The 21,393-nt window shown below is 40.8% G+C and overlaps 1 protein-coding gene across 1 annotated transcript in view; it reads left to right on the forward strand.

The window, feature by feature from the left end:
• Positions 1-273: 273 nt before the first annotated feature.
• Positions 274-21,393, forward strand: part of SV2C (synaptic vesicle glycoprotein 2C) — a 156,783-nt gene continuing 135,663 nt past the window's right edge. Inside the window, exon 1 of the mRNA XM_059418097.1 lies at positions 274-941. Coding sequence (XP_059274080.1) covers positions 365-941 — 577 coding nt within the window. The 5' untranslated portion in view covers positions 274-364. The remainder of the gene's footprint in view (positions 942-21,393) is intronic.

Below are 21,393 nucleotides of genomic sequence, written 5' to 3' on the forward strand. Positions count from 1 at the left end.
TCCTTAAACACCAAATAATAATAGTAATAACAAAAGTAAAACCCATTAAGTATTCTAAGAGCTGATCACACCTGAGCAGAGAACTGTTGTTTGTTGCATGTGGACAGTAAGATCAAAGAAAGGAAAAGCTAATTCTGTGTCTTAGTCTGAGGGAACAGTGAAAAGAGACTAGGAAATAAATGGTAAAAAAAAAAAAAAAAAAAAAAAAAAAAAAAAGATAAGAAAGGAATAATAATGGTTTCATGTGGTTTTTCTTCTTTTGCAGTTCTGTTTTGACCCCAATGTGGATGATGCAGTCAGGGCCGAACCACTGATCAGAATCTGAAAAATTCCCATTTTCTCAGTCGCCTTCAGTTGAGATAAGATGGAAGACTCTTACAAGGATAGGACTTCACTGATGAAGGGTGCCAAGGACATTGCCCGGGAGGTGAAGAAACAAACAGTAAAGAAGGTAAATCAAGCAGTGGACCGGGCCCAGGATGAATACACACAGAGGTCCTATAGTCGGTTCCAAGATGAGGAGGACGATGACTATTACCCGCCTGGAGAGACTTACGATGGGGAGGCCAATGATGATGAAGGCTCCAGTGAAGCTACAGAGGGTCATGATGAAGATGATGAAATCTATGAAGGAGAGTATCAGGGCATCCCCGGTATGAACCAAGGGAAGGACAGCATTGTGTCCGTGGGGCAGCCCAAAGGAGATGTGCACAAGGACCGGCAGGAGCTGGAGTCAGAGAGGAAAGCTGATGAGGAGGAACTAGCCCAGCAGTATGAGCTGATAATCCAAGAGTGTGGTCATGGTCGTTTCCAGTGGGCCCTATTCTTTGTCCTGGGCATGGCCCTTATGGCGGATGGTGTGGAGGTGTTTGTTGTTGGCTTCGTGTTGCCCAGTGCTGAAACAGACTTGTGCATTCCAAATTCAGGATCCGGATGGCTAGGTGAGTGTGCCATGTCAATGAGACAAATTCTGAACCTGGATTATTTATTGAGCACAGTTAACAGATAGAATAAATACTTCCCCTCTAGAGCAGTGTGTTTTTCCCCCAACATTTTATTTTATTTATTTATTTTTTTAAATATTTTATTTATTTATTTGACAGACAGAGATCACAAGTAGGCAGAGAGGCAGGCAGAGAGAGAAGTGGAAGCAGGCTCCCCGCTGAGCAGAGAGCCCGATGTGGGGCTTGATCCCAGGACCCTGGGATCATGACCTGAGCCGAAAGCAGAGGCTTTAACCCACTGAGCCACCCAGGCGCCCCACCCCCAACATTTTATTATGAAAAACTTTAGACATACAGAAGAATTAAAAATGTTGTACAAGGATGCCCATATATATCCACCACCCAGATCCTAGAGGTTACATTTAATACCGTATTTTCTTTACCATCTGTCCATCCAACTCATTTCTTAACGCATTTCAAAGAGCAATAGATTTTAACTTATCATATTACAAATGTTTTATTGGTTTCTCCTTTATTAACTTCCAGAGATATGCCCTGGGAATTTAATAAAGCTGTTATGTGAAAACCTATTTGAGTAGTTTCCTAAATATAGAGATTAATTCTAGAAAACTCTGACAAACGTGATTTCACATTTCAAATTTTATGTGAAGTACTACAATTTAAATACTTTGGGGACCCTGCTAATTTTTTTTTCTATAATCTATGTGTATGTTTGCTTGTTTATTTTTTCACTTAGTCTTAGTCATAGAATTTTCTCTAGATTACATTTTCTATCTTTTTCAAAGTTCATTCCTTTGTGCCTAAACTGGGAAGACTTCCTCATATGATTTTAAAAATCTCTTTCAAATCATATTAATATCTAAATTATATGTATAAAAATATTACCTCCCTATAAAATATCTAGATAGCCGATTTGAGTTTTGTTTTAAAGTTACCATGGGGCAGCTGAGTGGCCCAGTTGGTTAAGTGTCTGACACCTGATTTTGGCTCAGGTCACAATCTCATGTCAGGCTCTGTGGTAGGTGTGGTGTCTACTTGGAATTCTCTCTCTCCCTCACCCCTCCCTCTGCCCTTCCTTCTGCACATGCTTTGCACACACACCGCCTCTCTCTAAAAAAAATAAGTAAATTAATTAATTGATTTAATTAAATAAAATTAAGCTACAAGGTTTACCTTGTTACAAGATCTTAGTCAATGTTCCCACTTATTCCCTTGCTTGATCTCGCCACCCTGATCATGACCTGAGCTGAAATCAAGAGTTGTATTCTTAACCAACTGAGCCACCCAGGTGCCCCGAAATGCCATTTTCTAACCTGCTCTGTGACGTTGTGAGAGAGATAATCATGAATGAGAAAAGGATTTATATCTATTCCTTTAACAGCTGTTTCTTTATATCACTTCCTTCTAACATCTATTTTTTTAGTCACTTAACTGAGCGAGATAGATCTGTAGAAGATAGATCTGTAGAAGCAGACAGTGAGGGAGAGAAGGTATGGGGGAATGGGGCACATTTTGCGTGTTTTTCCTGGTAGACTCATCTATGTGTTCAGCCATCAAAATGCAGAACATAATTCGGAGGAGGGTCATTAGTCATTTGTCAAATTGATCCTTTCAGTGTATCCCTTGTGTATCTAGTGCACCATATTTTGTCTTTGGTTTTTTCTTTGGTGGGCACATAGATCTACCGTAAGTCTGGACATCAAAACCTTTTATTAAGATTTTGCAAAAGGAATATATCAACAGAACATTTTAGAAAGCTAGAGCCTTAGAAATACATGCAGGGGCACCTGGGTGGCTCAGTGTGGTTAAGCCTCTGCCTTGGCTCAGGTCATGATCTCAGGGTTCTGAGATCAAGCCCCGCATCGGGCTCTCTGCTCAGCAGGGAGCCTGCTTCCTTCTCTCTCTCTGCCTGACTCTCTGCCTGCTTGTGATCTCTGTCTGTCAAATAAATAAATAAAATCTTTAAAAAAAAAAAAAAAAAGAAAGAAATACATGCACACACATATTTAATAATTGCAAGCTAAATTTTACCACAGACATCTTTTCGTGTTGTGATCCTAGCTTTTATATTGGAAACGTTCCAGGAGAATCTAAATTATGCTTAGTGTGGGATGGAAGCACAGTATTGCCATGGTGCCCTGACCAGTCTATCCCAGAAACCTGTAAACCCCAATGATGTTACACACCCCCAGGTGGCACCCAGAAGTGCAGAGAATGCCGCGGAACAAACGCAACACAGATATTTTCATCTTCTCATGAATATTGGCTGCTTTAGTGAGTTAAAAATGTGTCCCTGGGAGTGTATGGTTTCACTCAATGTTGCGGGTCCTCAGCAGAAGCATTTTAATGGTTTTGTAACAGTCCCTCCCAGACTTGCATTTCAATTATTTTGCCATTGTAATTTCACTTATAATTGCATTCTAACAGAGTTTTTTGGGGGGCAGGCATTGAAATTGTTTTGCCGTTTTCATTTCATCAAATAATAGCTTTGTAATATGATTATCACACTAAGTCACAGCAGCGGGATCAAAATACAAGAAAGATGCATGGCCCATGTTTGGTGGTGTTTGAGGAGTATAGATTTGCAAAATAATTTCTCATTTGCTACTGAGCGTTCTGTCATTTCGTCAAGGAAGGTGAGGAATGAAAAATAGGAACCAATGTATGTCTCAGTTATTTGGGAGATCAGTCATCTCTTGGTGTTTGCTAGAAGATTAACTTAAAGGGAGTTAAGAGTGTCTTGTGTGTGCATGTCTCTATGTGTGTGGTCTGTGTGTATGTATAACATTGTTAATTAGAGTAAATATTTAATTATCCAACAAGTTGCTCTTTGAGGGGATGAGTGCAGTCACTTTAAGATAATCCATGCTTTATTGCCAAAGTCTATTTATTGAGCAATTACGTGCACAGCACAGTGTCATATCACAGGGGGTAATAGGGCAAGTAATACGAGGCTTCTATGTCAAAGAATACAGTCTAGTACAGAGAACGCACAAGTGCCAGGTTAGTGGTACAAAGAGTGTGGTACCAGGTTAGTGGTACAAAGAGGCAAGTACCAAGAGCTGGGAGAGACGTGTAAATAAGGAGACTTGAGGCTGAGAGGCCACAGAAAGGGTTAGGACCTCACCAACGTGGTGAGGAAAAGGCAAGGATTTCAAGAGGGTGGAGTCAGCAAGGATCGGTCCTTGATTAATTCAGACAGTGGAACAAGTGGACAGTTGATGAAAAGAAGGTGACTCATCTAAGTAATGCAGAGTACTGGTCCTAACATGAGGAAGAAGGATGAAGAGTTGGTTTTAGACTTCTTTCTGCGAGATCCTTGGGGGTGTCCATAGAGCCGCTGGGCTACTCTCCGTTTGGGCTGAAGCATAGTTGGTTGGTGAGCCATCTCATTTAAGATGACACTGCCAGTGACCTTCACCAGGAGGCTGGCGACATCCTGCAGAACGCTGTTTATGGGTCTGGTGATGAAGAGGAGGACTGAGAAAGAGAAGCCCGAGTAAGAGGAGCAGCCAGGAGAGTGGGGAGGCCTGGAAGTTGCTGGGAAAAGGAAGAGGCCTGTAACTCTTGAGTGCTGCAGTGTGGTACAGGAAAGGTTGCAAAGGGTCTCTCAGTTCAGGCAGTGAAGTTCTTGGCTATGCAAATGGCTCTTGAGACCCACAAAGTGAACAAGGTTAGGTGAATAATAGGTTCAACAGCTAAAGAACGGCACAAAATTTTAAACGTCTTATCTGGACGGTCAGTGACATTAGCTGCCACTCTGACGTTACAATAGGTTCTGTGTTGGAGTAAGAGGTATTTATGCAGTGGCTCTGTGTGGGGGGCATGGCCCAAGGCCCTGTAAGGGAGATTAAGATGAGTAAGGATTGGTTCCTTATATGGATGGAGATCATGGTATTCCCCAGTGGCTGGTGCCTTAGGGATTTAGGCAGACCCTGTCGTCTTAAAAGTGAGGGGAGGTGCTCTGGGCATGTGGGCAACTTGCCTAGTCCAGGGCTGCGTACTGGGGAAGGCAGACTGTGGAACATACTTCCCAGCTCCTCATCCCATGTTTCTTTCCAGTTCTCTAATATTTTCATTTGAAGTCCTCTTGTTTGGGTTTACTCCTAGGAGAAGATGATATTCTCAATTACTAGCAGAAATATACCACTCTGGTATCTCAAGGGATGATCTAAAATTCACTTTTTGTTTGTGAACTCCAACTGTGTAATCACCTGTTCATCTTAGACCTTTGTCGCCCTTTTCTAAAACCCTAATAGAGGATATTGTCTGGTTTTGTTTTTTGTTTTCTGTCTTTTTGAATTTATAGACAGTACATAATGGTAACAGTCACAAATGAGAAATAAGATTTTCTCTGAGAATTAACATGTGAAATCAACCCATAGTACAAAGTCATCTTAAAGAGGCAGAATAGTAGAAGTAAAATAGAGGGAATGTAAGCCCCATGGGACCAGGGGCTTTTGTCTGTGTTGTTAAGTACTATCTCCCCCCTATCCAGATCAGTTCCTGGTACATATTAGAATCTCAACAACTCTTTGAGATGACAGTCTGTGAGACCATTAACACATTGAGAACTCATTGAAGGTACTGATATATCCAAAGGAAGAATGTGTTGTTTCAAATGGGACTTCGTTAGTTGTGGAGGACCAACAGGAGGGAAAGTCATAGATGTACATGTTGGCAGTGCCCTTCTAAATGCTGTCAGGGTTGGTATGCTCCAATCTAAAAATTTTAACCTATGTATTTTTGGGACCACATGTATCCCTATTATAAGGAAAACCACATTAGCCTGGAGTCTGTGAAGGCATGACTCCTGTAGCAAAGACATTTCGTTCTCATTCCATGCTCCGTAGCACTTTAAGATTTCAAATTCAGCTTTTTTTAGAGTTTTCCCATTAGGAATGTGCTTGCCAAAGGATGCCAGTCTTTTTGGCAATTTTGGTTTTTTTTGGTTTAATTAACCAGATGTCCATTCTGGCTTTTTTCCATCTGTCTTGGTGAGGTTGACTACTGAGAGTCTGTTTCTGAAGATGGATCTGTTCAGGATGTGCTGATACGTCCAGTTTTGACACATGTAGTTCTGAGGTCCAGAGTAGGACAGGATAGAAGAAGCTGGCACCTACATGGCCTACTTGGGTGGTCCCCTGGGTTTCCTGGAGAAATATCCTAGAGTAATACTAGTTTTCTTTTAGAACATGTATAATATTGGCATATTGGGCAGAAATGGAGGTAGACCATGAACATCAAGCATTGAGAATATATTTGTACATATGAATGCAATTTTACTTGACATTTTTTTCACTTTTTGAACTCTTGGAAGTTTAAAAAAAGATTTGTAAATAATTCTAGAATAAATATGGACTTTTGTGAATTTAAGATATATTTTTGACTAGAAGTAGAGGGGTGATTTTCCTTTTAGTCAATACTTGGCTATTGACTGTATCAAGTCAGACTATTGGCATTTGTATATCTTCTCTTGATAACTATAATGTTCACTCAACAAAAATGTATTGAGTGCTTATTATGTGACAGGCATGATTTTAGATTCAAGGAATACAATGGTAAAAAACAAACAAACAAACAAACAAACAAACAAAACCCACAAATCTCTAATAGACCTGAAGCATATTTTTTAACCTTTCTTTCTTTAGTTTCTAAACCTAGGTGGTGGAATTCCTTGGAACATACAGTGTTTTTCTCTCTCTTTCTCTTTCTTTTTCATTTTGTTTGCCACTTCTAAGAAGGGTGATTTCCTTGAAGCCTGAGCTGGATGGAGATGACCTGAACTACCCCTAGTTTCTCTTTCTCCATCCCTACACATGCTCCTTTATTCTTTTAGGTATTAACAAAGGAAGATACATTCTTTTGAGATTTCTAACCCCTTTATATTTAGCTGACTATATTTTAAAAACAAAACAAGCTTCAAGTTTCTGAGATACATTTTGTTTTAGGCCCATTCACTACTGATTGCCACAAAACTGCAGACAGATTACAGAAGCTGGCTCACTGTTCATTGAATCAGCCCTTTCACTCAGTCTGTATCACCCATTCCCAGTGCCGTCAGGTAGACCAGTATATCCAGGCTAATAACAAGATGCAGTCTTAGCTTTAGTCCAAGCTTTGATCTTTTAGCATCTGGGTATTCTCTGTATGTTTTTCACGGTTTTATTGAAAAGTAACTGGCATACATCACTGCATAATTTTAAGGAGTACAGCATGATGGTTTGGTTTGCATATATTGTAAAACGATGACCACTAGGTTTAGCTAATGTCCATATTCTTATAGATACAATAAAAACAAAAGAGAGGGGGAAAAAAGGCAAAAAATTGTTTCCTCATTATGGGGACACTTAGGAATAAGAACCCTCTTAGAAACTTTCCTAGGTAGCTGACTCTTGAATAACGTGGGGGTTAGAGGTGCTGACCCTTTGCATAGTCAAAACTCCCCTTGTAAATTTTCACTCTCCCCAAACTTAACTACTAATAGCCTTCTGTTGATGGGGAAGCCTTACCGGTAACATAAATAGTCTATTAACACATACTTTGTATGTTACATGTATTATATACTATATTCTTATAATAAAGTAAACTAGAGACAAGAAAATCATAACAAAGAGAAAATACATTTACTCTACTGTACTGTATCTATAAAAAAAAAAAATCTGTGTATAACCCAGATAGCTTCAATCCACATCGTTCAAACCTGTGTTGCTCAGGGGTCACCTGTAAATCGTACACCAGTGTTAGCTAGAATCATCATTCTGTACATTACATCTAGTACTTTCTTATCTTATAGTTGGAGGTTTGCGTCATTTGACTACCTTCCTCCATTTCTCCCTACTTCTTCCCCTCTCCCTCGGCCTCTGGTAACCACAGTTCTGATCTCTTTTTCTGTGATTTTTTTTTTTTTTTAGGTTTTTGGGTATTTTTTGTTGTTGTTATTGTTGTTTTACATTCCACATATAAGTGAGATAATACAGTGTTTTTCTTTCTTCTTCTGGCTTGTTTCACTTAGCATAATACCTTCAAGGTCCCAGCATGTTGTTGCAAATGGTTGGATTTCCTTGTTTTTTTTGTTGTTGTTGTTTTATTTTTTTTAATGTCTGAATAATATTCCAGTGTGTGTGTGTACGCACCGCAACTTTTTTTTTTTAAAGATTTTATTTATTTATTTGACAGAGATCACAAGTAGGTAGAGAGGCAGGCAGAGAGAGAAGGGGAAACAGGCTCCCCACTGAGCAAAGAGCTTGATTCAGGGCTTGATTGCAGGACCCTGGGATCATGACCTGAGCTGAAGGCAGAGGCTTTAACCCACTGAGCCCTGAAGGCACTCCTGCACCATAACTTCTTTATCCATGCATCCATCAACAGACAAGATTGTTTCCATGTTTTGCCCATTGCAAATAATGCTGCTATGAACATGGGAGTGCAGGTATCTTTTTAATTAGAATTTTTGTTTCCTTTGAATATATTCCCAGAAGAGGAACTGCTGGATCATAGGGTAGTTCTATTTTTAATTTTAAGAGAATCCTCCATACTATGTTCCTCAGTGGCTGTACCCATTTACAGTGCCACCAACAGTGCACAAAGTTTCCCTTTTCTCTCCGTGCATGCTAGCACTTTTTATCTCTCATCCTATTGGAAGGCCATTCTGACAGGGGTGAGGTAATATTGTGGCTTTAATTTGCATTTCCATAATGATCACTGATGTTGAGTTTCTTTTTATATGTTTATTGGCTTTTCTTATCTCTTTTTTGGAGAAATGTCTATTCAGGTCCTTTGCTCATTTTTAAATTGGGTTATTTGTTTTTTGCTTTTGAGTTGTGGGAATTCTTAAATATTGTGAATATTAACCCCTTATCAGATATGTGATTTACTGATACTGTTTTCCTGGTCCATAGGTGTTCTTTGTACTTTGTTGATGGCTCGTTTGCTCTGCAAAGGATTTGTACTTTGATTTAGTCACACTTGTTTATTTTTTATTTTGTTGCTGGTCATGTCCAAAAACCTGTGTCATATCCAAAAATCATTATCAAGACCCATATCAAGGAGCTTTATTCATATATTTTCTCCTAGAGCTTCACAGTTTCAGGTCTTACTTTTAAATCTGTAATCCATTTTGAGTTAATTTTTGTGAGTGCTGTAAATTATGGGTCCAGATTTGTTCTTTTACCTGTAAATATCCAATTATCCCAGCACTGTTTATTGAAGAGACTATCTTTTCTCCATTGAGTATTCTTTGCTCCCTTGTCAAATATTAGTTAAGCATATGTGCTTGAGTTTATTTTGATTCTGTCCCACTGCTCTATTTGTCTGTTTTTATGTCAGTACTACACTGTTTTGGTGACTATAACTAATATTGTATAGCTTGAAATCAGGGATTGTGATGCTTCCCTCTTTGTTCTCCTTTCTCATGACTTCTCATGACCCTATTCAGGGTCTTTTGTGGTTTCCTATGAATTTCAGGAGTGTTTTTTTCTATTTCTGTAAATGTGTTCTAAGTTTTAAAAGGAAATGCTTTGTATCCTAAAAGTGTAGGCTGCAGATTTCAGGAACAGCAGCTGTGTACCCTGCCTAATCCCTTTGTCATTGACATCGGCCTTGGCGTCTTGAAGGGAGGTTTGAGGTCCAGGGTGTGTGTGTGTGTGTGTGTGTGTGTGTGTGTGCACGCACGCACGCGTGCACACACCCTCTGGATCTGTTTAGCCTCTAAGCTGTCACAGTGATTCTAATTGGAATTAAAAAGCTATTGGCTTCTAGAGAACATCCTGTCCACCAACACTAGCAAAATCTTATTTGGATTCATTATTGCCAAATTGGAAAAGAAGACTCAATAATTTGTTGCCATTATCTTCCTGGGTCTTATTTCCTTTGGTCATTCATATTCTCCTGAGAGATGTGAAGTTTTTAATGTCCTAGTGGAGTTGGCCAAGTAGCCTGAAAAGATTCCTCCATCCCGAGATTCTGTGATCCACTTTCACAGGATAGGATTAAACAGAAGCTCCATGCCACATTCCTGAAACTTGCCAGTGAGCAGCATTCTGGGATGGTGAGAGTGTGATAGTAAATGCCTTTCTGTCACCTGGAGGCTCATTGGAGCTTTTTCCACAATACGGCTTTGAACCTGAAAACTGATCCTTGTATCCTGATGTCCTAGAGCACTCCTGAATGAGGATTCTGATTCCACTGGTGGTCCTGGCCTTACATATCCTGATTCAGTGTGGAACTCTCCCTGAAGTCTCAATAGAACTTGTTGATCTGTTGTCAGTTTAGAGAATTTGTTAATTACAGGTTGGTTTAAATAGGGCAATCTGAAATGTTAATCACCTAATAACTACAAATAATTAGGCTTGTAGGTTTGAATTCCAAACATGAAAATGCAATCATCCCCTTCCATGGGAAATCTAACCTTTCAATATTCTTACATAGCAAGAGCTTTTATAGGACTTAAGCTTCCTGCAGAATGCTTTGGAGAGTAGGAAATGGTTTGATTACATTCATTTTGAAGAGTTAATCTGATAAATTACTCAAGTAAGTATTCCCAGCCCACATCTTTGCAAACTGACATACTTACCTTAAACTTAGAAAATTCTTATTGGTTTTTTCAAGATTGTGAGAGAAAAAATAAAAGAGATCTTTGGGTATAGTTCTTACCTTTGATTTCAAAATTGAGATCTCTTGTCAAATATAGAATGATGAAGACACAATGAATTTTTCCAGCTTTTTATGTAAGTAATTTGCTTAAAAACAATATAATGATCTTTAAATTATTTTCACACCTCTCTGTTATCTAAATGCTAAAGATAATAAATTTTGTCGTGTGTATTTTATTACATTAACAAATGTAATCTTAAATGAGCAAATATGTCCACATGTTGGAATATCGTTTATTTTTGCCATCAAGTTTATTTTTTCACTCTCAAGACAAAGCCTGGAAACAGAGAAGCTGACAGCTGAGAAATGCCTAACATCCTATTGCAAGCACTTTCCATAGCCAACTTACACTGTGGGGCTGCTATGAACAGTTGTGCAAGTTGTAACCCGCCCAAAAGCACCTGGCAGGTGCTGGAATCCAGCCTTCCTTCTACTCACCAAGCCATTCACCCTGGCTTGTGGGTAATTCCACCTGCCTATAAGAAGAGGTGACTTTTGCTAATTCTTATACTCTAAGGAGATTCTTTTTTGTCATTTATCCACCTAGATGAGGACCTTTTCTCAGTTAACATAGAGGAGCCTTCTGTGCCAAGAGGCTCCATTATTTGGGGCTCTACATCAGGTAGTGGGGAGCCTGAGGGGATTCAAAAGGAGGAGGAAGATAAGAAACCAAGGTCTTGCCTTTCCAAGAACTTATGGCAGGTTTAGATTACTCAGAAGAAGGAAAAGATCAAAGGAAAAGCATAACTGAGGTGCAAATATAATTCAGTAAACATTCACCCAAGCAGTTACAGTTGTTGGGTGCTAAGCATAGTCAAATCAATATGGGCTTTATGTTAGAAGATCATGTGCCTAGTTTCATTGACTTAAAATACTTTGGAAATGTTGAAAAATGGGGGACTTTATGTTTGTAAAGGCACTACATTTGAATGTCTCAAAACTACAGAAGTGGAGAGAGTAGATCTGGAAGGGACACCATCATCAGAGAGCTTCAATCCCTCTCCCAACCAGCGGCATGCATGTATTTGTTGCCCAGAAATTGCTGAGTTTTGTTTTGGAAAAAAAGTAAAGAGCACAGGCCTCCTTTTCTCGTCCTCTGGAGGCAGGCTGGTGCCCCAGAGACTCTGGGTGGTGATGAGAGAAACCATGAGGCTCAGAGCCCTAGGACAGTACAGAGGGGAATTTTCAGATTTGCCCTGATCCTAATCATGGGTAGGGTATCCTGCTAACACTCCCTATGTGTCTGGCATCTCAAGGGTAAGAAGGGTAGCCAGCGCTAAAGTTAGCAGAAATGGCATATGAGGGAAGGGCTGCCCCTCAGCCTGGGATGGAAGGTCCCTGGACAGAGGCCAGGATGGGGTGCCCTTAGGTGGTAGGGGATCAAGCATGTTACAGGTTTCATACTCGGTCCACTTTATCTTCCTGTCTCACCATCTTTTGTTCATGCTGCCTCTTCTAGTAACTTTGCGCCATTGTCCTTAATAAATGACATCAATATAATTACCATTAAAAAAGAGAGAGAGAGAAAGAGAGAAGGCCCTGCTTTAGGACAAGGGACTCTGCTAGTTATGCCTCTGATGAGGGAGTTTTCAGTCAAACAGAAGACCTCCTAACCTGCACTGAGGTTAGGCTGGGGCTTGGTGGAGTGGCCAACATGCATCTGTACTATCAGGTTAACCAAGGAACATCAGAGAAAGTTGGGGTGGGTGGTGAAGAAGAGTGTGTTCTTTCCTGATGCCCAGGGGAGAGCTCAAGGAAAACAGGATGAAGTCATGCACCTGGCACTTCTGAAGGGCAAATAGCCTTGGAGTTGCTAAGATGAACATTGCATCCACACAGCACCCTTGGTTTGTGCTTGGGAGAGCTCCTTTGATGGGTATAGTGTAGGATCAGGCTCAGAGAGGGGAAGTGAAAGGGGATACTTCACATTCAGTATGGCCCTTTGTGAAGTCAGGAAGAGAAGATGAGAAAGTTGGGCTTTGCTTTCCCTAAGACGGAATGTTAATAAGACACTTCCAAATAAGTGTTGGAACCCAACATTCTTCTAGGAGACTAAGATTTCTGTGGTTCTGCAGAGCAGCAAGCCTTTGGGGAATAGTTTGTAGCATTTGAATTACCAACGATCAAGACACAAAATAAATTACATTCATGATGTCTTTGGTTATTTAAATTTAGGCATTTATAGCATTCAAAGAGAAGAGGAAAAAGTTGTTTTAAGTAAAATCATTACCAAGAATAGCTCAGTCCTTGGGAGGGATTTGCATGAACCAAAGTGAGAATAAAGTATGTAGCCCCTTTTCTGCATAGAGGCTGAGGGTGTGTAGCATAGAGATCTGCAGTTAACCTATTTAATATGCACATAATGTGCCTATAGAAAGAAGAGAACGGATGGTGAGAGGCCAGGTTTGTGACCCAAAACAGGGTAAGGTTTTAGGATGGGGTCTCTTTATACCCTCCCCAGTGACTAAGTAAAACCAAATCTACCCACAGGTGGTACCATGGTCAGGATGGGGAGAGCAGGAGCTGGGGCATATTAGGGAGAAGTTTGGGGGGAGTGTGTTTTTACCTCCAGAGTCAAGAATCCAGTTTATCTCTGTGACCTTAGGCTAGGACTTTCCTCCCCCAACTCTGAGACCATATTCTTATAGATTGCCATACTTTACTTCTGTAGGCTCAATCATGGCAGTGTGGCAAAGATATTTCACACACACACACACACACACACACACTCACACACACTCCTTCTCCTAGGGATTCAGGTAGAACAGAAAAGCACAGTGTGTTCCAACTATGTGAAAAACAAGGCTACTATCCCTTGGGGACAATGCTTCCTGACAACAGTGAGCTAAAGTGTAAGGAAGATACCACCTTGAGGTGGAGTCAGCATCTCCATCTTGTCAAGTTAATGTAGGAGATGGATGGACTGGAGGAAGCCATGTGATGGTTAGCAGTGCTCAAAGTTGGAAGGAAGGATGACATTAAATAATCAGAAACCAAATATAAAATCAAACAAGAGAAAACAAATAGAAAGTAAACCATAAAAGAACTGCTTAGAAGAAAAAAGATACAGGTTTGATACAGGCTGCAACATGAAAAAATTTTGAAAACCTTATGCCTGAGGGAAATAAGCCAGACAGAGAAGGACAAAAAGGATTGTATGACTGCAGTTATAGGAATTATCTAGAATAGGCAAATACACACAGACAGAAAGTAGATTAGAATTACCTGGGGCTGGAAGGGAGAGGGAATGAGGAGTTACTACTCAAAAGTTAGAGTTTCTACTTGGAATGATGAAAAACTTTGGGGAAAAATGGTGATGATGGTTGTACAGCAGTGTGAATGTACTTAATGCAGCTGAATTGTACAGTTAAAAATGGTTAAAATGGCAAATTTTGTGTTGTGTAAATTTAACACAATTCAAAAGGAAAAGGGAAGAAAAACCCAACCCAATTTGAAGGAAGTTGTTTTGGAGGTGGTTGGGTGCTCGTAGCCATCTTCAGAGATGGCCGGAGTTCACCTGTCTCCTGTGTTTGAGCCACTGCTGGGCCTAGCAGTTAGTCCTGGACGGACACAAATGGCTTCCCAGAGCAACTTCTTCAGCCATTTCCTACATTTTTCACAGAAATCTGGGTCCTGACGGGGCTCAAGTTCTTAGTAGCCTGCTCCTACTGGTAGCTTTCTTCCTGACAAATTCCAGGCTGATTCTGGGCGTGGAGTTTGCCATAGTGGCTTCTTACATAAGAATATTCTAGGGGCGCCTGGGTGGTTCAGCTGGTTGGGCAACTGCCTTCGGCTCAGGTCATAGTCCTGGAGTCCCGGGATCAAGTCCCACATCAGGATCCCTGCTCAGCAGGGAGTCTGCTTCTCCCCCTGACCCTCTCTCCTCTCCTGCTCTCTCTCTCTTTCATTCTGTCAAAAAAATAAATAAATAAAATATTAAAAAAAAAAAGAATATTCTAGACTGCTAAATTCTTGAATATCTTGGGGAATATTTGAGGGTATAGGGAGGGATTTGGATATAGATGAATTATGTTACTTAAAAATCATAAGGGAACAAGTAATATAACCTAGAATATTTTGTAGGCAATTTTTCAGTAAGCTTGTAGTCAAGATAATCATTAGATTAAAATGTGCGACTACGCTATGTAACTTGTTTGAGAAATGAGGTAATTTTTTTAGGTAAATGAAGTTTAACTCCTCAAAAACCAAAGCTGCTGTTGTTTAAGCCCATTTCTTCAAAGAAAATCAGAAATGTTTTATATTATTTCAAAATTTATCTTCTATCATTTAAATGTGTCCTCATGGTTCAGGGTATTGATTTTTGTTCTTTGTGTAATACTTTAGTTTTTCTTCATCCCTTTCTATCATCCTGTCTCTGCTGCCACTTTAACTGTCTCTAACTTATCCCCTGATGTATCTGTGCTATGGGTTAGGAAACTAGATAACCAAGGTTGTTAAGAATTATCAGTTAAACAAGAGTAAATAGATTATGAGAAGGAACTGAGAATTATTGGGTAATTGCTTGACTTTATAAGTGAGGCTTTGTACCAGATAAACAGGATGTCCAGAAGCCAAGCTCAGGTTCTGTGGAGGAGGCATTGGAAGGACATGGGAAGTTTGGCGTTTGGTACTATTTGTCATTGTTCTTCAGATCATTCTTGGGGGAGTGGGATGGAAGATTTGGGTCACAACACATCCTTGATCAAATGTTTGCTGTTTGGTTTATAGAGTGCCTTAAACTCCCGAGTATGGTATTCCAAGCTTTCCATAACCTGGGCCTGATCTCTTTTCCCCTCTTTTCTGCTGTTCACTCCCCTCTCCCAGATATTCCAAAATCAGGATGTAGAGTTGCCGGATAAAATACAGGGTGCACAGGTGAATTTGAATTTGAAATAAATAACAAGCAAATAATATTTTTATAAAGGTATGTCTAATGCAACATTCGGGATACACTTAAAATATTATTTGTTTATCTGAAATTCAAGTTTAACTGGGCATCATGTGTTTTTATTTGCTAAATCTGGCCACCTTACTGGTGAGTGGTGATAACAGCAGGAGGCAGAAGGACTAGAGTTTGTTCTTTACCCTTTATGTGTCACGCATCCCATCAGTCATTAAATTTACTATTTCATTTAATCACTATCATATCTGGTCTCAGACTTTGTGAGTCGGTGCTAAGGGACGTGTGTATGTTTTATAAGCATCCCAAATGATTCTCATTCAAAGGAAAGTTTCAGAAACACTGTGATAGAGACCACTGCTTCTCAGACACAATGTGCAGATGTCACCCGAGGATGCAGCTTTTGATATAGCAGACCTGGGGTGGGCCTCAGGTTCCTCACGCTAAGATGAGCTGGGATCACAGGTGAGGCTGAAAGTGGTGATTATGAACCCCACTGTGAGTAGTGCAGTCTTGGGCCCCCAGCCAAGCAGCAGCACCATCCCCATCATTGTGATAGTGAAGGTATATGTGATACTATGATTTTAAACAATGGGGTATGTGTTAATGTAAATTCACCAGCAACATTCATTACAGCAACATTCATTACAAAGGAACCTAATGGTCTATTTTTGAGGAAAGGTTTTCTTTCCAAACAGTAAATCTCTCTCTTATTGACAGTTAAGAGATGCCCATTTGTTTTTCCTCCACCAAAATGGCTATTGACTTCTTTACCCCAGTTTTTCTCCTACACAGTGGGGGAGGGAGGGGTGACATCACAGTTCCTAGCTGCATTTACAGCCACGCATCACAGAGTGGTCCCCAGATGTGCAGGGCAGTGTGACTCTGCTTTGTGGAAATAGTTTCTCAGTACCAGAGCCATGGTGATAAAATTATAATGTGAATTCTTCAGGTTTTTCCCAACTCCTGTGTAACATGAAATTAAATGACGTTTCTGAGTGGGGCTTATTGTCTCTGTAGAATCTAGTGAAATCAGAAGTATGAAAAGTACTGCTGTGTCAAAAAAACTGATTGGAAACTGGCAAGGGTTAACCAGACTGTTTCCAGGAACAAAGGAATGCCCCACAGTGGGACTCAACCCAGCTGTTAACACACACACCCAGGCGGAGGCCGATTATATGTGTGAGAAGTGGTTGGCTTCTCAGGGCTTTCTGTCTGATCATGTGGTTAACTACTCATTTTTCTCATTAATAGGCCAGAGATGCCTTTGTGGAATGTAACCTTTCAAATTTTAACAGTTCATACACAGAAAGACACCAGCAGGGGTCCTCCACCTGTTCATTCCTCAAATTCTTATTGACTTGGTGCAAGACACTTGCACTCTGTTTTGTGGCAGATACAGACATCAGCCAGACCAAGGCACAAGGCACTTCCCATCAAAATGGTCTGGGGACCAGAGGATGGAGAGAGAGATTCTGTTTCAGGAAGGCTTGGTTTTAAAAAAGGTTTCAGGAGATCATCGTATTTGACCAGGCTTTTCAATGCGGACACAATGTGGACTTGCAAAGCCAAGGGTGGACAAAGGGGGTTTCTAGGAGAGGGAATAGACTGAGCAAAAGCAGGAAGGCAGGAAAACCATGGGTCAGGTGTTGTGAGTAGATTGTGGTTCCATTTTGTTGAAGTGGAGCATACACAGAAGGGAGTGCTTGGAAGGGTGGGTGGGGACCTACCTGTTCATGGAGACTAGATTGAGTTTTTTCAGGTGTGGGTATGGAGCGCTTTAGATATTAGCAGAGAAGTGATGTGGTGAGACTGCTCCTTTGGGAGACTGTTGTGTTTAGAATGGGTCAGAGATGAGCCTGTGGGATTAGCTAAGAATCATTTGCATTGAGTGGTCCAGACAGTAGGTGTGGAGGGCCTGATGGTGGGTGATGCACAGAGGCTGTTGGAGGACAGGGGATTTCCCAGTGAGTATCTGGACCCTCACAGCCCACTAGCTATGCGAGCAAGGGAGAGGAGCATACCAGAAGGCACTGAGGTTTCATGCCCTGGTGTTGTGTTGGGCAGGAATGCATAAAACATAAACTACAGTTCTGGCATTGGTGGGGAGGTACCGGGAGCCTGTGTGTAGGAAGATGAATTTAATTATTATAGGTGCAAGAATTGAATGTCTTAGTCACAGACTTCCCTTAGCCTAGTGATCACGTGCCCAGTAATTTTTTGTTGAGTTTGAGGTGCCAACCAGACTCAGAAGAAACGATCCAGGAGGCATTTAAAGTGGGTCCTGAGACTTGGCAGGGAAAATAACCCTAGAGATGGGTGTTGGAGACATCTTTGTTTTTATTTATTTATTTATTTATTTATTTATTTATTTATTTATTTGACAGAGATCACAGGTAGGCAGAGAGGCAGGCAGAAAGAGAGGAAGGGAAGCAGGCTCCGTCCTGAGCAGAGACACCAATGTGGGCCTCGATTCCACAACCCTGGGATCATGACCTGAGCCAAAGGCAGAGGCTTTAACCCACTGAGCCACCCAGGCGCCCCTGGAGACATCTTTAAATAGAGATGCAGAGCCCACAGGAGAGGATACTTGCTGAAAGAGAGAGCCTGAGGAGGAGATGGGGCTAGTGACAGATCTTCAGGGAATGCTTAGGGGTGACCAGAGAAAAGTCATGAATAAATGGTAGGAAAAGTCTCAGCTGCCTGGAGGCCGAGAGTAGCCAGGATTTCAGGGGGAGGAGGTGGGTATAAACAAGAGTGCTTTGGGGTGAGGGGAGGGGGGCCAGCAGAGGAAATGACATTGGCTGTGGCAGTAAGAAAACTCTTCCAGAGGGTGGAAAGGACAGATGTCAGATTAATCACTAAACTGAGTTCTAATGTCTATTTTAAAGGGAAGGAAAACAAATCAGCATTTAAAAATTGATTCTAAGGTACTGTGGTATATTTGTTTTGGATAATGCTTCTAGTAACATAATTATACCATAGATTGGAGCAGCTGAAAAAATATTAATCCTCTTCTGCAAAGGAAAATTGCACATTGGTAGCCATTATCTAGTGCTCCTATGTCCTTAGGTGCCAATAATCACATCCAGATTATATAGAGGAGAGAAATTGGAAGACCAGGAAAGAAGTGCGTTAGCCACTGCTATCTCATTTTTTTTTTTTTTAATTTTTCCAAATGGAAAACTATCAGTTACCGGTACCTCTGGATTTAACAATAAAATAAACTTTGTTGAAATGTTCACATTTAAGCAGTCAAATAGGAATGATAAATGTAAAGAATTGCCCAGGGGAAAGATAGCTCCCAGTGACCACTCCCTTGTAGGGGTGGCCCTCAGTGAGAGGGTCTTTCACGACTACACAGTATAGCTTTGCCCCCTGGATTTCTGCTGGATCAGTAAAAAAGCCTCCTGTCCCCTGCCTCTCCCTATCTTAAGCATACTACATTTGTAGTGTGATGGTGGCTCTTACAGACTCCTATGGTACATCACATAGTGTGGATGATCCCTGATCATATTTTCTCAGTCACAATGCGACATGTTGTTCCCACAGAGATGCAGTTTCCCTCCTTTGGGAGAAATAAATTCTTACAGCTATGACACAGAAGTGCATCCGGATGGCCTGTTGTGAAGCCAGGAGAGATGAGGAAAGCCAGGGGATGGCCAGCTTCTTCCAGTATGGGGCAGGTGCTTCCTCTGACACCTGCCCCCGCCTCCAGCCCCACTGCAGCCTCCTGAGCTGTTCCTGTTTGAGAGAGACCCCAGCACTTCCCCCAGCCTGGATCCTGAAAGGAGTTCCTGGGAACAACCTCTTCCCTAAGCTTCCTCATATCACATGAGTTCAGTCTGGAGGCCAAGCCTAATGAAATGTTAACCACCCCCTCCTCTCTGAAATTGCATCTGCCTTTGGCTTTTTCTGGAGTGTCCCATTTTCCCCAGTGCTCATTCTGCATTCTTCTCTGTGCTCCCTGGAGGGTCTTCCCAAGACTCAGCCCTTGGAGCTTTGTTTTCTGTGTATGTGTTGTGATTCGAATTGCTTTTCTTTATGCAGTCATCCAACAAGCACTTCCTTGGTGTGTTCCCTGCCCACGTCCCAGACTGGATTCTGGGGTTGTAAAGACATGGTCCTTGCTCTCAGGTGCTTTTGGCCAGGGAGGGAGACAGACACGTGGCAGATGAGGGCACCTCTGTGTTACAGATGCCGTAACAGGGAGATTGAAAAGAAGGAATGGCTAGTGCTTTGAGAGGGCAGGGCTGGAAGGATTTAATAGAGGCAACATCAGGCATTTTCTGATGATTTCCAGGCCTCTACCTTCAAATGTCTAGTTATATATTCCCATTAGGATAGGCAGGAAAGATGCAGAGAAGCACAGGATGGACCAAGGCCATCCTGTGACTTCGGGCAAGTTCTCTAAGCTTCAGTAAACTAATCTGGAAAAAGAAAATAAATAGCATCTTTATCTTGTAGACTTTTTTAAAACTGTGATCATCACCTTTCCAGAGCTCTCATCCTTTGTTTCTGATAGCCTACAGCCAGTTGTGATTAAAACGTCACCTTAGGGAGCAGCTGGGAGGATTTGAGACAAAGTACAAAAACCCTAAGTACTAGAGGGGGCTCCTGGGTAGCTCAGTCGGTTAAGTGTCCAACTCTTAGTTTCAGCTCAGTTCACGATCTCAGGGTCGTGGACTCTGAGCACAGCAAGAGTCTGGTGGAGATTCTCTCCCTCTTCCTCTTCCTCTCCACATCCCCCCGCCACCCCATTTGCACTCTCATTCTCTCTCAAATCTTTTCTTTTTTTTTTTTTTTAAAGTTCCTAGTACTAGAATAGTACTAATAAATGCATATCCTGTCATCATCAACTTCTGCCTTAACACATTTTTAAGTGTGTGGTACAGTATTAAGTGCGTATACCATGCCTTACTATAGATCTCTAGGATTTGTTCGTCTTGTGTAAGTGAAACTGTGTACCCTTTGATTAATGCCTCTCTTTTCCCTTCTCCACAGCTGCTGGCAACCACTGTCCTACTCTCTGATTCTCACCATTCTATTCTCTATTTTAGCTTACTGAAATAGTGGGATCAGATAGTATTTGACTTTTTTGTGTGCCTGACTTATTTTACTTAATACAATGTCTTTCAAGTTCATGTTGTGGCAAATACCATGATTGTATTATTTTTTTAAGGCTGAATAAAATTTTATTTTATGTACATATACCACATTTTTAAAAATCCATTTATCTGTCATGGACATTTAGATTACTCCATGGCTTTACTTTCGTAAATAATGCTGCAGTGAACATGGGAATGCAGGTGTCTCTTAGAAATAGTGTTTTCAGTTCTTTGGGGTATGTACCAAGAAGTAGGATTCCAGGTCATATGTAGTAGTGGTAGTTGTTGTTGTTGTTTTAGAATCTTCCATTATGTGTACCATAATGGTTGTACCAAATACATTCCCACCAACAGTGTATAAAGCTTTCCTTTTCTCTACATCCTTACCAACATTTGTTATCTTTTGTACTTTTGATAATAGCCATCCTAACAAATATTTCATTGTAGTTTTAATTTGCACTGCCCTCATAATTAGTGATGTTGAACACCATTTCACATATGTATGGCCATTTGTATGTGTTTTTGGATAAATGCCTTTTCAAGTCTTTAGTGCATTTTAAAAACCACTTTATTTAATTTGGGAGGGTTTTTTTGTTTTTGTTTTTGTTTTTTTGCTATTGAGTTGTTAGAGTTCCTTATATATTTTGGATATGAATCCTTTATTTGAAAACATTTGAAAAAATCTTGAAAGCAGCAAGAATAAAACAACTCACCACTCATAAGGGAGAAGTCACTAAGGGAATAGTTTTAAAAATGTAGTGAGAGG

This window comes from Mustela nigripes, chromosome 12 (assembly GCF_022355385.1).
Source record: "Mustela nigripes isolate SB6536 chromosome 12, MUSNIG.SB6536, whole genome shotgun sequence".
NCBI lineage: Eukaryota > Metazoa > Chordata > Mammalia > Carnivora > Mustelidae > Mustela > Mustela nigripes.